Raw genomic sequence first — 17453 nt, forward strand, 5'->3', positions numbered from 1 at the left:
CCACCAAACGTGCTCAAAAACTGGCGCACCAACTCAATAGTACGTCACTGAGAAGCAAGTGCAGATTACGAGAAAAATGTTGAAAAAATGCCTAGTCATATTTGAAAAAATCTGAAGCTACAAACTTATTGTGTTAACTTCTTTATTCATTATTTTTTAATGTTTTTATGTTTCACACTAGGTAATCGGTCCACAACAAATAAAACGTATATTTTACAAAAAAATAGTTTTTTTTGTAACATTTTAAGCCTTCTTTTTAATATCTGAATCCTAGATTATAAACAGGTTTCCGATAGCAACGTGTTTTACGTAAATTTAAATGTTCCAACAAAAAAACGTCCAATAACACTTATGGGAAAACGCTTAAAGTTCTCGCATACGCTCGTTGCATAATGACAGCCCTCGAACTTTAAGCTTGTGTTTTCGACCTCGTATTATTAATAACTATTTACTCCTACGCAGAATTCTTGAATAAATGAAGCATGTATGTTATGGATTAAATACGTATAACTTTAGGTATATTATTAATTCTTTAAATTTTTTGACCAAGATTTGTAACGGCATAAAAAATTTGTTATAAAACTTTCTATTCTTAGATATATTATAACCAAAAATCTTTTTGAAATAAAATAGAAAATATTGAAAAAGAAAAGTCAGTTTTTTTTACCAAAATCTTCAGTTTTTGTTTGGTTACATGACATAATTTCAGGTTTTTTTTCACAGTTTCATAATATTCAGACAGCATGAGTTTACTGTGATTCTAACGCCAGTTTTTCCTTTATCACAATCATCACAATCTTTTTATCACATTTTTGTAAAAAAAAATTCATACACCCATCTATTTTTCGGTATAAAATTTTTCATCCATTTCAACAAGATCTTTCAAACAAATATTCGTTCTTTGAACCACCACTCTTTCAGTCTGTCCGTTGTAAAAAATAAATTTTTAGTCCGTGTCCGCTATACAGAGAGTCCGTTGTAGAGAGGTTTTCTAACATTATTTTCTAATGCTTTTGTTACGTTTCTACAAAACTGTCCGTTGTGGAGATGTGTCCGTTATTCGGAGGTGTTTAACTGTAGTAGCAAAACATGGTAATTTTCTAAGGGCCTATATTATAGAAACTTTTTGAACTTCTAATACAGCTAAAACTTTAAAATTACCGTTCAAATAAATTAATTTTCAAATTTTCAAAATAGCTTAGTTTCGGAATTACGAGAAATTGGCGCGTTTTTTTTTGATATGTCATTTTTCATTTGCTTATTTAAAGTATCACAGTCCTTGAACACTTTGCTATAAGAGAATGTTTTTTTTTTCATTCGGTAAACGAAGGTTAGAAAGATCTTCTAGAATTTTCAAAATTGTCAACTATCAAAATTCAAAGCTTGCATGATTTTTCCAAAATTATTATCAAAAAACTGCTATAACTCAGTATTTCAAATAGAACGACCTTATTTTCTTAACAGGATTCGAAAGAATATCGACATTTATATTGATTTTTATCTATTTTTATCTCTTTTTGCTTTCGAAATAATCACAAAAAACAATTTCACTTTGAAATTTTTATAGCTAATCAAGGCCTCAATCAATCAGGCCTTGCAAAATGGACAACAATTGTCAAATTTCAAGGTTTTTAGTTAGTTTTGAACTTCTTGAATGAAAATGGTAGACAAATAGAATATCTCTTTTAATTAGTAGCACAAATTTATCGAATTTTTCAAAACTTCACTTGATTAAAAATGAAAATAAAAAATATAAAAAAATGTTTTTTTAACTTTTATTTAAAAAATGCACCAAAAAGAAAAAATTATGTTTTTCTATCAAATGAGAATATTTTTGCTTACAGATTATAATTCTATAATTTATAAAAGTTTTGGGACTAGTCATCTGAACAAAGTAATTATATAATCCCCTATTGTTTAAGTACAAACCAAACATGCCCTTTTTAACCTAACATAAAACCTTAACACCCCATTTAACCCCTTTAGGAGGTAATTAACTATGTAGAATTGCATTGTCAGGCAGATTACGTAAGTATGCAAAGTTTCTGTTCATTCGGACAACAGGAACCCTCTCAAATTTTACTCGAAAAATATGAAAGGCTCATAATACAGACAGACAACAAAGCAATTTAAAAGATATTGATAAAAGTCTCCATAAAAATCTATGTTCGATGGAGCTAAAAATCTTGTAAAAGGGTTTCCCCTCATAAAAAAGCTATATTCAGTAAACTACAAACTTTTTGCTATAGGAAAATACTTAAAACAAATGAGATTATTATTCGAAACACGATAAGCGTGTAATTTTTCGGCCAATATTAATAGAATTTTGCTTTTATGTTCGGGTTTGACTGAACAGACTTAAAAATTCAGAAAGTCGGAGGAAGAGGATTTCCGCAAGGAGCGTCAGCTGAAACCCCGTTACGAATCAATTTTCGTCAATCAGTGACGTGTCTCTGGGAAGAAATCGTAGCATTCGCGTTTACGTCCGACCATAAAAGAGGTTACAGAGGTGACTCAACAAAGAATAAGAGTTCCGTTAGCTTTCGCATAAACTCGTCCGACAATAAATGAATTACCGGCAGGTGTACCACACGACAAATGTCACACAAAGGGGCTAAAACACTAAGCCCGGCTAAACCCTGTACGTGTCCAAGCACCTGTCACGTCGTTTTTCAATTCTCAACTTCCGAAATCCATCAATTATTCGCGGAGCAATCGTAGTTTAACGCAACGATTCAATCGGGGGAAAGGTTGCGACGACTCGCTCCCTAATGGATCCTCCTCTCGCACAAACAAGCTTCCACTTAGATCAGGAAGGGTAGATAGAGAATCATAACACGTCTCAAGAATCCAAGGCTCGATAAGCCCTCTATACATCGATGTGCGACAAACAGAGCGCGAGCACTTTGCTCCCCCAAAACTTCCAAATTAGTTAGACACGAGGGCCGAAACTGCGTCATCACCTGCCACCGCTTCCGGCGAATTCACCTGGACGGGGAAAACATTGCTTGCGTTTTATTTAAATAAAAGCCGCAACGCAGCTTGGAAGGGCTTGGTTTGGAGTTCCGCTGGTGATTTTGTCGGTTCGGAGGCGTTTGTTGTGGCGAACGGAAGTCGATATATCAGAAACACCGCGTTCCAACCGATATGTTACCAGCACTTGATAATGTAATTCGCTGTTTGCGTGTCGCGTTAGAAAATCAACATAAAATAAGCCCAAACAAGAAGAAAATAAATAATACACCAGCGCTGCAAATAACGAGGGAAATTCTATTTGTTAGCTGGCTTTTGAATAATGCGAGACCTTATTTTGATTAGTACGTTCTCTCGTGCGAGAGAATGTCACAAAGTAAATAGGGTTTTTGTTTTTCTTGATTAGATCCGAGCAACTAACTAGCAACTCTGCCGATTTTTATCTACGGGGTTGGTGTTATTTACGGTACGTCAGGTTCGACATAGATTTGCTCTTCGACCTTTAGATTTATGCATGAAATTCTTGTGACTAAGTAATAGCCATTTACGCTAATAGACTCCGAATATAGTACCATCAGCGTTCAGTTAGATCAATAATGAGGCCTACATCCCACACCGACACGAAAACTGCAAATCAATCACTTGCAAGGAGGTGCGAATGAAGAACTGCTTTGACGCTAATTATTTTCTTCGAAAAAATGCTCGCTTACATTCCCATTCAGCATGTATCAGAAATACGTGTAAATAAAACCTTTGCTCTATTTTTTATTTTTCAGTAACAATTCGGAAAAGATAACTTTACGCAGGACTATGAGTTAGGAGACGAAACGACTACGGCAAAGGAAAAATGAGGGCGCTTCGAGCGTTATACCATCTCGACGCCAAATCGTTTTACATTAATTAAAACTCAACCAATTCACCATTTACTTCGAAAAAAATGTATAAATGTTGAGTATTGCACTCTTAACGGACGGAGGACAACAGATAGCTAAAATTGTCATTAGAAACATCAGAAAAAAATTATTTAAAATTTAAAATGTGCGCTTCGTCCCCTATTTTTCAAAACGCTGCAAATACGGTTAAAGATACAGGAAAAATGTTACAAAGAAATTTGTAGAGAATTAAATTTCCTTTAAAAAAGTCAGCGAAACCATATCTCTATCGTTAACGGTTTAGGCACCAAAGACGTTCAAAGACACTGAAGCGACGGATTAGTACCATATTACGGGTGGTCAAGTAACGGAAAGTTAGTTTATACCTAAACTGTAGAAGATAGAAATATGGTGTCGCGGACCTTTTTATAGGAAATTTAATTCTCTACAACTTTGTTCCTTACACATTTTTTGTATCTTCAACCGTATTCCCAGCGTTTTGATAAATATGCGACGGTACGCAAAGAACTACTGCTTAAAATTATCAATTTGCGATCCACCCTATATTTTTGCAAACGCTGCGAATACAGTTAAAGATACAAAAAAAGTGTAAAGAACAAAGTAGTAGAGAATTAAATTTTCTACAAAAAAGTTCGCGACACTATATTTCTATCTTCAACGGTTTAGGCTTAAATTAACTTTGAAATAGTTGACCACTGGCAAAATGATACAAATCCGTCGCTTGAGCGTCTTTGAACGACTTTGGGGCCTAAATGGTTGAAGATGGAAATATGGTCTCGCGGACTTTTTTGTAGGAAATTTAATTCTCTACAACTTTCTTCCTATCATTTTTCATGCAGCTGTAACCGTATTTGCAGCGTTTTGAAAAATATGAGGCAAGTCTCGAATTGATAAAAGTTTTTTTTAATATAATTTTTAAATTATGTTTATGTCTTATTATTAAAAATTAAATGCTCTGTATGCCTGTATTTTTGTTTGTTTGTTGTGTGTTAACCGTTATATACATAGAACCATTTTTTTAAATTCATTGCTCTAGAAAGTTAGAGGTAATGGAACAACTGCGCTCTCTGGCGACATTAACAGAACTATCGCGGACGAGAACGTTTTATTTGTACATCATTTCATATCCTAACCTTTAGACTTTCGTTATCCGTAGATAACACATTAAAACATGTACCCGCCTATGAGTACAAAAATAAAAGTGCCCAACTAATTTTGTTGTGAAAAAAAACGAGCAATTAAACATTTTAAAACAATAATGAAAATTATTGCTATGAACATAAAAAAAATATAAATTACTGATTATTAAACAATGACCGGCTCGTTTGCACATAAGAAAAGAGGAAAACAGTGAAAATAAAAAATAAGTTTTAAAAGAGTTTTATTACGTAGCAAAATTAACACACGTATTTCTGCAACACCCTGTACATCCGGTGTGCAAAATACTAGACAAAATGATTTGAATGATAATGGCCTCTTTTTTTGAAAAGCCCGAACGTTTTGCGCCGTCGGAAGAATGTAATAAAAAGGGCTTTAACGTGCCCATTCACAAAGAACTCTCAAGCGACCCTTCGAAAGCTTCTTTATCCAATTTAAATCCATGATCTCACGGGACCCCAACATCCTGCATATCGATATATCGAAGTGCATTCTTTACGTACAACAAAATCGGCACGTTTTTTCCAGCCTTATTTAATTTCGGCTATTAGTTTAACGATCGGAATCGTTAACTATTTCCAGTTTTAGTAACTTGATAGTTCCAACTTTCACTTTTCCTTTCAAAAAAATCGAAAGTTGATCGGACAAATATTTACGGAATAGAAATGCAAATCGCGGTCGACTTTGATATCCCGTATCGTATCGCCCTCTATTAGCGGCGGCACGAATCAAACAACCCGTCTGTAATACCGATCGTGTATTCCTGGCTGCATACCCCCGCCCGGTGTTTTATTAGTTGCATAACTTCCAGGCGTGATATGCCAGCCTGAACGATTTATCGGTTTGAAAAACTTCCCAACTTCGCGTTTTCCCCGGGGCTTCGACGGTGCACTTCCCGAATTAAAATGTTCTTGGGTCCATAAACAGCAAGCACTCATAATTTAATGCTTTTCCAGTTCCCACACATTCGAGGGACTTTTCCGAGCCGCACATTACGTTAATAAATTTTCCCGACTAACACCCACGTATTTCTCCCGGATTTATGTTTTTCCCATCCTGGATTATTTATCGCTCGGTTTAATTATTTTCGATTCCGGGAAAGGTTTTTCAAAATCTACGACGACATTTCAAGTTTATTAACGCGGTGATAACTGTCCGAAGCATCATAATTCTCAAATAACGACTGCGTGTGTACAACATAGATGAAGAAGGAGTTCGAGGCTTGTGACCCTGCGGCGATTCAAACTTCTAGGAAGAAAAAATTCGGTATGTACGCGCCGAGTCGAGAATTTTTTTATGTAACGAATGTGGCAACAAAAGCGACAGCTGTCATTAGATAAATAAATAATAACTTGTTGTAAGACGCTGCTTGAGACAACGCACGATTAAAAAGGCACCCCTCTCTGCGCGAACAACATGAAATGCGTGTCAACATTCCCTCGCAATTACTAACCTTGATTACAAAACATTAATTACTTAACAACTCATTCACAGAACAAAAGTTGTGTGCGCGTAGGCGTTCGTCATTTTCCCGCGAGTCCCTGTATAAATCACCGAGATAATCACGATAGATCTCCCTTCGTGTGGCGGAGGAAGGGATGATTGATACCGAACGTGATTTTGATTGCTTAAAAAACCAACGGTTGAGAAACCCGGCATTCCCCCAATTCTTTAATTAAACTAGGACATTAAAATAATGTTTATTGGTCCCTAAACCGACAAATGCGCGCCGAGCATGACTCTCTTGATGCCCATCATTGCTGGAATTCCGATGTTTATTGTTTGATCTAATCTAATAATTGGCATGACTGGAGCTTCCCCTCCAGCCGCCATTTTCGCCATGACCTCTCCTCCAGCCGCCATTATTTTGACACCCGGAAATTACAACCTAATTAGTTTATCAATTTTTTTCATTAATAAGTCAACAACAATTACATCATGTTAATGGAGGTCTCTAAAAGGTCCGTGCCTCCTACTCGTCTAGTTAATCTATTTTACAAAACAAAACAATCACTTCCTCGTCCATTATATTGCGACAGCAAAAAATCGAACTCTTCAATTCTTTCATAATTCACTTGGTGGCTGGCCCACGTCAGCCCCGACCCATTTTCGATGCAATTTCATGTAAACCGACGAAAATTACACAGGGACGACCAAAAAAGGCGCGGTGTGGGCCGGTGCAGCAATTACAAACATAAACCAAGTAAAAATGTAGCACAACCTTGACTTGATCGCAACGAATTAGACAGTTAAATGTCGCGTGTCGTGTAATTAAGACCATCGTTGTAAAAAAACACAAAAAGAAACAAGTGGCGCCCCCTGCTGCCATTACACATGTAGGTTGCAAAAATTTTAATAAAGGCAGTAGGCGAGTCGCAATTAATATTCATCGATTTCATTCAGTTTCATTTCCATTCGAGGATTGTGTGATTAATTTTTCTAATTAGAAAGTTGGCGGGCTGGATGGGGTTGATTAATCAACGCGTGCGGGGAATAAGGAATTGGGGGAAGGCCCGACGTTGGTTAGACAACCAAATATACACAAAATGACAAGGTTTATTTTAGGCGTAAATATTGACACAACTGTGGAAACAAATATCCGATTGAAGCATTCGAATATTATGCAACAAACGCCACATTAAGTGCTACAGGCATTTAATATGAAAACATACAAAAACGTGGATGATTAATCGACGTGTTTTTACAACCAGGGCACACTAGATTAACTATTTATTTGAAGCCCGAGAGAGAAATGAGTGGCTTACGCCACTACCGATGATAAATCCTCCACAATAAACGTCACAAAAACTCGCATATAAAACTGGATATTTATTGTCAGATTAGGACAGATCCACTGGAAATAGGTACAGTAAAACGAGTTTAAAGGTTGGCAGCGCGTAGTAAAAATACGAAAATAGTGCGGCCAACTTACCACCAAATCTAGTAAATAGCAACTACTTTTACTCATTGGTGTTACTTCCAAGATAAATTCTACTCGAGATTTTTAGTTAATTTTTTAGGCAATGCTTTTCTTGCAAATTCCATTAACGCAAAAAATATATAAAAAAAATTCTATCAAAGAAGAATATTAAAACCCCATTTAACCCCTTTAGATGGTAATTAAGTATATGGAATTGAATTTACGTAAGTACGCAAAATTTCAATTCATTCGGACATGAAACAGACAGACAGACAACAAAGCAAGTTAAATAACGGCTTTTAAAAAATTACAAAATTAAATAATTTAACTGAGTTTCCGTAGCTTTTTTAGTACGAGACATCAAAATTTTGACTTTTGTCTTGATGTCTCATTTTTCAGCTGCATTCTAATAAGAACGAAAGAAAATTTTTTTGTGAATTGAAGCACAAGTAAAAATTTTACGTTTTAACTGTGTTTCATAAAAAGTTATTTTATGATTTGTTTAAATAAATACTTAACGCAAAACATGTTGTTGAAAAAAAAATCGTATAGATGTTTATTATTCAAGACACACTTTTGATTTGTTCTGCAAGGTCAGATAATCAAATTAATTACATGAAGATAAATAATTTCTAGGATTACCTGAGAACTGTTACGAGTTTTGAACAAATTTAGTTTTATGCATTTTCAGTTGTTCCTCTCAATTAGTCGGAAATGATATCAGTATGAATATAATAATAAATAAAATACCTTTGTTAAAAAAAAGATTACCTTGGCTCCAATTTAATTAAGACTTTATGTTCAAAACTTTTTTAGTTTTCGTAAAAAGTAAATGGTTAAAAAATAATAGAAAAATAAATTCCGCGCCATCTGTCGGCTTAGAAACACACTAGAACGTGTTGTCCTTTAACCTTCCATTTTTCTTCCTGCTAATACCAAGAAAGTTTTCTTCGTGGGAGGTTTGCCAGAACCAACGACAAAACCTTTTTTTTATTCGGAAAATTTTCATAAATTTTTTTTTTTATTAAAAAACGTTTTATTACGTCAAAACTCCTAGTAATAGTGAACATACCATTTGTCTTAATTTAACCAAGGAAGCAGCATTTTACCATCTTGTCCTTTTTTTCGTTAATATCCTAGTTTATGATTTTAGGGCAAAGTGTTTGCATAAAAATGATTGCAGAGAACGAAAACAATAATCTGCAGAATGAAAGCTTATTGCGAAAACAATATTATTTTAATTTGAATTTTAATTTAATTGGAATTAACACAAAACATTAAATTAATTTGTTATTACTAGATTAGACTGGAATAATATACATTTACAAAAACATATTTGATTTTTTTATATACAAGGTATTTAACATATTTTTACGGGGCCTACGCCTGGAAAATGCAACCAATAATACATATTCCGATACGAACTCGATCACAAACTTTGAAAAATTGGATAAACTTTTGTAGTTTGTTCACCCATTTAAAAAAACGTTTTTAGTTAGTTAGTTATTAAGATAAATAGATTAAAATTATATTCACGCCGTCTGTTGATGAAAGACATGATAATCGTTTGTGAAAAACTGAAATATACGACTATTAATGAAACAGTCATTAGCCTGACAACTACTGTCATGGGTTTCCAAAAATTAAATAATTAAATGTGTATTTTTTATCTAGTACGTACATTAGGCGCAGGCCTCGTAAAATTGAAGGAAACATCCTGTATTTTGTACATATTGTTTTATACAGGATGTTTCAAAAGTGTCATACCAACTTTCGCATGGTGATAAAAAAAGTTCTGCTAAGCATAAAAATGATAAATTTTTTTTTCTTTAATTTTTTTGAAAATATTTTTTTTTCATTTGTTGCTCTTTTCTTTGCCATCTTGTCGGATATCATTTATTGCCGAATTTACTACTTTGATAAATCTTTTATTCATTTATTGGTTTTGGATATTAGCGACTGCAGTTTTATGGTTCTAACACTGACCTGGTTGAAGTAGGCTGGTAATACGCATCTTTGGTCATCTAATCTGGAACTTTGGGCTTTTTCTAAGAGCTCGAATAGGTCGCAGGTCGTGCCTTTGAGCCTATCCGGGCTCTGCCTGATGGGGGGCTGTTGCACCCCCGTCAGAGCGGTTGTCGTTCCGTGCCATGTCGTGTTGCTCTGATGCTGGCGCCTGGAACAAACAAACATCCAGTTCAGTTATCTCCATTACCATAAATGACCATAAAGATGTTATCCGGACTTCCGGTCAGCGATTATGCAACGCGTGTGACTCATATGATGACATATGGCGCTTGCATCCCCCACAGCAATGCGCATGGTGATTTAGAAAAATTAGTATAATGACTCGACAAGATATCTAACTGATGTCGTGTCTTTGATACAATGGAGAGGACGGGTTCCTGGTTGAGGCGAAGTGGTACTAATGAAATTATTGGCGATTTTATTTCATGTAATGACTGCACACAAAGGAAAGTGACGTCGAAAGTGCTGATTGTGCGATTAATTAATTGATGGAGGCACTGTATGGTACATGAAGAAAGTAAGTAACGACCATCAGGGCCATTTTTGCCTAAATCAGCTCCTGTGTGCGTGTGCGCCATACAAGGTAACTCCGGTTAACTACGCCGTCCTAGCAAATCTCTCACGCATTTTAAATCCCAGACCGCATTCAGCCAATTTTATGTAATTTACTTCCATAATTCAAAACCTACACAAATATTAATGCCTTCTTAAAACCAACCTTATTAATATTTTTATTACCGCTTGTTACATCAACCATTAACAAGCATGTTTTCAACAAACTGCCATAAAGCACAAGTGGGTCAAACATCAAAAAAACACACATCAGTGAAAGCCCGAGAATGTAAAATGAGAAAAACCTGTTTGTTCAAGTAAACAAAATCTCCCAACCCCTAAAAGCGGAACGTGTCGTAAATGACACAGACCATGTTGAGTTTGAATAAATTACAATGAAATGAAGCGTATGTGTGTGTTCTGATTGTTTCTCAAAAGCTTGAACTGAGGAGAGGCCCTGTCACTGTCACATCTCAGTTAAACACACAAACAGGGAAAAAATCCCGCTGACAGGCCATCAGACCAAAAAACATGTCTCTGATTACTTCAATCGCTTGCTCCATCCGGCGACGTACAGTCACGACCAAAAAGAATGACACTCCTAGAACCGCAGCCACAAATCTTTTGGCTAGTCTATAAACTAGCCAGATATTGTGTAAACTAGCTGGGTTTGTTGAAATTTATGACCTAAGAGATTTGTTGACAGGGGTGTCATTCTTTTTGATCGAGACTGTACGTCACCCGACTCGCACAAGTATTCGGAAATAAAATTAACTAGACGCCCTCTGGTGACGACTTTTGAACTATGTCGAAAACAGTAACGAAATTTTCGTAATTCCACATTTAATTGACATCTAATAAATTGTTTAACAATTTTGCGTGTATAGTGTTAATTGCTTACATTAGAGAGAATCACTTTAAAAGTACGTGGTGGTAAATACTAGCTTTGACTTTGGTTCTGCTGTTTTTCGTGGTATAAAGTGTTTATTGATGTAATTTGAAAGTGGATAAAAAGTGAAAAAGATTAAAATTTTCATTACAAAGTGTTATCAAACAGTTGTCTAATTAAAGACTGTAGTAATGGATCACAGCGAACACAAAACTGGGTTCAAAAAACCAATAAATTAGTGAAGTTTGTGAATTTTAGGTTAGAATTTTTTCCACTGATAAAATCATGAAATACTTCGGTAAATCAACAAAACTACAATAAAGATTAACAACTGCTATAATACACTTAAACGTAAATTATGCCAAAAGGTAGGCTTTTCAATGTCTTTGTAATAATTTTCCAATAAAGAAAGTGAACCAAACAGTCATTCGTTTTTCGTGTTTTCCTCGTCATCTCTCATTTGTTAACATAAGTTTCTTGCATCAAAGATGCAATAATCATTCCGCATAGGCAATGTAATAATTGTGAAGCCCCAAAATTCGTACAACGCTCAAAATATCCGAATAAACATTTTCCCGCCATTTATGGTTACTGTTTTCGACCTAGCTCAGTGGCGCCCCCAACGGTAACTTTACTTACGAATCGCGTTTCATAAGTCTGGCGGAAATATGAATAAGAAAGAGGAAAAAACAGTCTCTGGCTTAAAAAATCAATTGGCAGTGTTATCATTTTGGCTGGAGTTCGTGGAAGAAAGGGGAAACGTCGACCGCAATCACATCATGTCGGAAACGTAAAGGTCGCGACGCTAATGGAACCGGAAGTAATCCGATTCGGATACAGGTCAGCGCCGATTTAAAAATGTCGCCGCCTGAACTGCACAAACTCTTATGTAAAAACGTATGGCACGCTTCCTTTATTACAAAATGACCCCCAATGAAAAATTCATAGCTTCAGTGTGGCAAGTGTTGCCTTTCGACCAATTATTTTAATTGGCTTTCGCAATAAAAATAATAAATAAATTCGTGCGGTGCTGTTCGCCCCAGTTTTACAATTATCAAGTTGGAAGTTTTGGCTTTAATTAAAGCTGTATTCGTATTAAAAGTTCTATTTAGGTGCACACTTAATTTAAAATTAATTAATCTGCTCTCGTATCTTTTATAAATTGAATTTTAGACAAGGGTCATAAAACAGAAGCGATGGTAAATGAGAGAAAAACATGATGGAGTGGCTGTTCAACACAATATTTATCGAGCGTCATGATGGAGAGTGCGTAATTTTGCAAAACGTAACAGATGACATCAATTCCATCCTAATTGTGTTATTCAACACTAGTTTTATCGAATTTTTGCCACAGCGAATTGCTATTAATTCCAAATGACGGTTAAGTTGTCATCAGTGACAGTTACGTGGGTGGAAACATGCGAAAACTAGCCATAATTAATAGCAAAGCCCGGCTCAAAACCGCGGGATAAATGCGCTAACTTACAATGTAATCCCTACATACAGCAAGAAATAAAATCTGGTTTTTTATTAAGTTTCTGACACAAATCAAGACAACAAAAAGGTAAATTCCACAGAAAACTGTTGGTAATAAGTAAAGAGTTTGGTACAGAAACTAAAAATAAAATACAAGGAAAAGTGAACTCAGTATTAAGAAAACAAGCAAAGTTTAGTTGGCAAGAAATGCCACTGGGATTTGGAGGGCGCTTCAAGCGTTATATGACATCCAACTAATTTACTAATTACTTGAAAAAATTTCAGGTAAATGTTGAGCTTTGCACTCTTATCACACTGAAAAAAAAAACTGACCAAAATTTTATAAGAAACATGAGAAAAAAATATTTAAAATTTGCGCTTCGTCCCTTATTTATCAAAACGCTGTGAATACGGTTAGAGATACAGGAAAAATGTTGGAAAAAAAATTGTAGAGTATTAGTCTTTCTTTAAAAAAGTCCGCAGGACCATATCTCTATTGTTAACGGTTTATGCCCTAAAAATGTTCAAAGACGCTCAAGCGGTGGTCAAGTAACGGAAAGCTAATTTACACTTAAATTATAGAAGATAAAAATATGAGTCTGGACTGTTTTATAGGAAATTTAATTCTCCACACCTTTCTTCCTTACACTTTTTTTGTATCTTCAACCGTATTCCCAGCGTTTTGATAAATATGCGACGGTGCGCAAAGAATTATCAATTTGCGTTCCATCTTATATTTTTGCGAACGCTGTAAATACGGTGGAAGATACAAAAAATGTGTAAAGAACAAAATTGTAGAGAATTAAATTTTCTACAAAAAAGTCCGCGACACCATATTTTTATCTTCAACGGTTTAGGTATAAATTAACTTTGCAATACTTGACCACTGGCGAAATGAAGCAAATGCGTCGCTTAAGCATCTTTGAACGATTTTGGGGCCTAAATGGTTGAAAATAAAGATATGGTCTCGCGGACTTTTTTGTGAGAAATTTAATTCTCTACAACTTTCATTCCTACATTTTTCTTGCAATTGTAACCGTATTTGCAGCGTTTTGAAAAATATAAGACAGAGTGCAAATTTGTAAAAGTTTTAAATTCAGTTTACGATAACATTTATTTTTTGCATTATGTTTGTGACTTATTATTTTGAATTTTTTTGTTTGTCTGTTAACAATTATACAAATACAACATTTTTTTGAAAACTTAACAACTGCGCTCTCCACCAAAGGCCATCGAAGACGGGACCGTTTTATTTGTACGTGGTTTCGTATCCTAACCTTTAGATATCCGTAGTTTAAGGTTAAATTTCATCTCAACTCTGTTGTTCTATGACAAATATTTTTATAGAAAAGCTTTTCTCTCTATTTCCAACACAAAAGTTTTGATCAAATTTCAAAAATGAAACGAAACGTCACGAACAATCATCGAAAACCTATCAAGCCATGATTTCGCATTTTTTCCCATTTCTGCATTCTCATGCCGTTTATTGACACAGATAAGTTCTAACTAAAAAAAAAAGCGACAAAAAACGGACTTGCGATATTTGCTTAACATTTCCTCGGCGTTTTGCCGCAAACGAGATAAATCCACATTTCACACATGCACGACGTATCTTCCTTGTAAGATGATATCAACAACGTTGAAAAAAAACTGGAAGTGATTAAAATTTCGCATTCAACAAAAGCTCAGCATGTCAGTGATCTATTATTAAAGATGTAGATTTGAAACAGCATTTGCATGATCTCGTGGCTTAGATCTTCTATTTTTACCGCCACGGTGCTGACTGAAACAATTCGGCTATTTTAAACGTAGAATTTAAATATTGAATCTTTACGTTTGTGCGCCAACAAAGGCGCTCGCTTTTACGTCTTTTGCCAAGTTTGTTGCATAATTTTGAGGTCAGTTTACGAGAATTCTCTTATCGTAACGTGAGATATTTATGAGTCATACGTATTGATAACGCAGATTTCCCAGCCAGCCCGCTTAATTATTATTTGGTACCGAATTAGTACTTATCCAAACAATACTCTTTTGATTTCCTGTCTTCGGCGGACTTGTTGCGTTAATAAAAGCCGGTAATTTCCTCCGTTCTCAAGTTAAACCCAAATATCCGCTCCCACACGAAAATGTATGCAAACGGGCCCGAAATAAAGCCAACAAAGGCTCCAGAGTATCGTTCCACATTTCCATGAAAAAGGCAAGAAGCTTAATTGCCTGCCTCCCGAATAATTCGCGTGAAAGTGGCAAGAGTACGAAATTGTCTTAATTAATAAATTTGTACAAACCGTGTCGATCGCCGTAAAAAGAAACTTGTTTTCAAACACACAATGACATAATTAACGTCATGACCAAAAATCGGTTATGAGACGCAACGTCTTCGCATGAATTAAAATAAATTTGAATGCGGACTGGATTTAAACTAGGGGAGATTTTGCACGAAAAAAGGCCACCAAACCGAGTGGAGGAATTCGACAATTGTGTGAGTTTCTCGACGATTAAATGCGCTAAACTGTGCTCTTTGTTAGACATGATTGATGCGAGAAGATCCGAAATAATTATTACGGGGAGCTGTGAATAACACCTCTAATTATTTAATTTGTAGGCTCATGAACTGACGACTTGACGGAGTAATAATTATTGCGGCGAATTCCTCAGTAGCGTAAATAACTTTCACTCTATTTTCTTAGCGACTTCAAGCATGCATATTTAATATTCACCCTCATCTACTTACATTTATGCTTTGGTAAACAGATAAACACACCGACTAGCAAATTTACATCGAGAAACACCGGCGATTACTGAACGTTTCAACGATTTTTGGTCTATTTTTATCATATGTAAATACGTTATTTTGAAATTTCTAAAGAATTATCAAAGTAGAAATCAATCTATTTATTTTCCGCATGCGACATCGAATCCGCGGCGAAAACCTGAGTACCTTATAAAAGCTTTTATTTAACTTGCTTTGTTGTCTGTCTGTCTGTTTCATATTTTTGGAGCCAAATTTGAAAAAGTTCCCGTTGTCCCAATGAATTGAAATTTTGCACACTTACGTAATCTGCGTGACAATGCAAGTAATTACCCCCTAAAAGGGTTAAATGGGGTTTTGAAATTTTACAAATAGGTTTTCGATGTGTATTTTCGATGTGTACATACCGTAACTTATACCAACATTAACGGTATCTTGGTCATTGGGCAATATATTAATACCTGATCATTTTTATTGTTTCGTTAAACCAATGTCGCTATTTTTTTAATTCATTTATGTTGAACGATAGAGTATAGATACAGAACAGAGGTTAGGATGTTTTTTTAATGCTAACAGCTGTTTTCTAACACATACCACTAAACAAGTTTGCACAAATTACCAAAATAATGGTGTTACAATAATATGGCGAAACTAACTCTCAGAATAAAAGACGTTTAGAATAAATACGGACTAAAAAACAATAATTGAAAAAATTTAAAAAAATGTTTTTTTAAGTTTTTATTTAAAAGATGCACTAAAAAGTAAAAAATAATGTTTTTCTATCAGAGGAGAATATTTTCGCTAACAAATTAGGATTTTAAAATTTATATAGGCTTTTATATATTTTAAAATCATAATTTGTAAGCAAAAATATTCTCTGATAGAAAAACATAATTTTTTACTTTTTAGGGCATCTTTTAAATAAAAGCTTTTTTCTAAAAAAACAATCTTCCAAAAATAAATACAACATAAAAATAATAATAGAAATTGTTCAAAAACTACTTATAGCCTTTTTTACTTGTTAGTAATTTATTTATAAACAATTTTTTTTTAATGAAGTCAAAATTGTGCCAATAATCCGAATAAACCAACTTGGTCAAAATTTTTATGCTCATCTATCAATAAAAAAGTCATCCATATTACAGTGTAATCAAAAATTTATGTAAAAAGTATCTAAATTGACGTAAAAATATCCACGGATTCCAAATTTGTTTTAATTTTTGTTCTACGATGCGTAATTTTTAAGATATTTGACGAAATATGGTCCTTTTTGTTTGTCCAATCTACCAAAAATACAAGTACTACAAAATAATTAAAAAATATAAATTGATCTAAAACTATTTATTGCTTTTTTACTTATTAGCTATATACTTATGAGTAAAATTTTGCGAAAATCGAGTCAAAATTATGCAAATAATTCGAATAAACCAATAACTTAGTCAAAATTTTCCTTTAAGCAAGTACTATCCACCAATAAAAATTCATCAAGATCATATTAATTTAACATTTATGTCAAAAAAACGCTTTTCTAACACATACCACTAAACAAGTTTGCACAAATCAGCAAAATAATGGTGTTACAATAATACGTCGAAACTAAATCTCAGAGAAAAAGACGTTTAGAATAAGTAAAGACTAAAAAGCAATAAATAAAAAATTTAGAAAAAAACTTTTATTTAAAAGATGCACTAAAAAGTAAAAAATAATGTTTTTCCATCAGAGGAGAATATTTTTGCTTACAAATTAGGATTTTAAAATTCATAAAAGCTTTGGGAACGGTCATTGGTCATAACTATACGGCATTACAGAATTATT

The 17453-nt window shown here is 34.3% G+C and overlaps 1 protein-coding gene across 5 annotated transcripts in view; it reads right to left on the bottom strand.

Moving 5' to 3' along the window:
• Positions 1-17453, bottom strand: part of RapGAP1 (Rap GTPase activating protein 1) — a 162921-nt gene that overhangs the window by 48030 nt on the left and 97438 nt on the right. For 4 of the 5 annotated variants that reach the window (XM_008198451.3, XM_015982531.2, XM_008198452.3 and 1 more), the window contains one exon: positions 9931-10120. In XM_008198451.3, coding sequence (XP_008196673.1) covers positions 9931-10120 — 190 coding nt within the window. Of the gene's footprint in view, positions 1-9930; positions 10121-15620; positions 15642-17453 lie in introns of those variants that run through there. The other variant, XM_008198454.2, reaches the window with a different exon arrangement.

The sequence above is a fragment of the Tribolium castaneum genome, chromosome 6 (assembly GCF_031307605.1).
Source record: "Tribolium castaneum strain GA2 chromosome 6, icTriCast1.1, whole genome shotgun sequence".
Classification (NCBI taxonomy): domain Eukaryota; kingdom Metazoa; phylum Arthropoda; class Insecta; order Coleoptera; family Tenebrionidae; genus Tribolium; species Tribolium castaneum.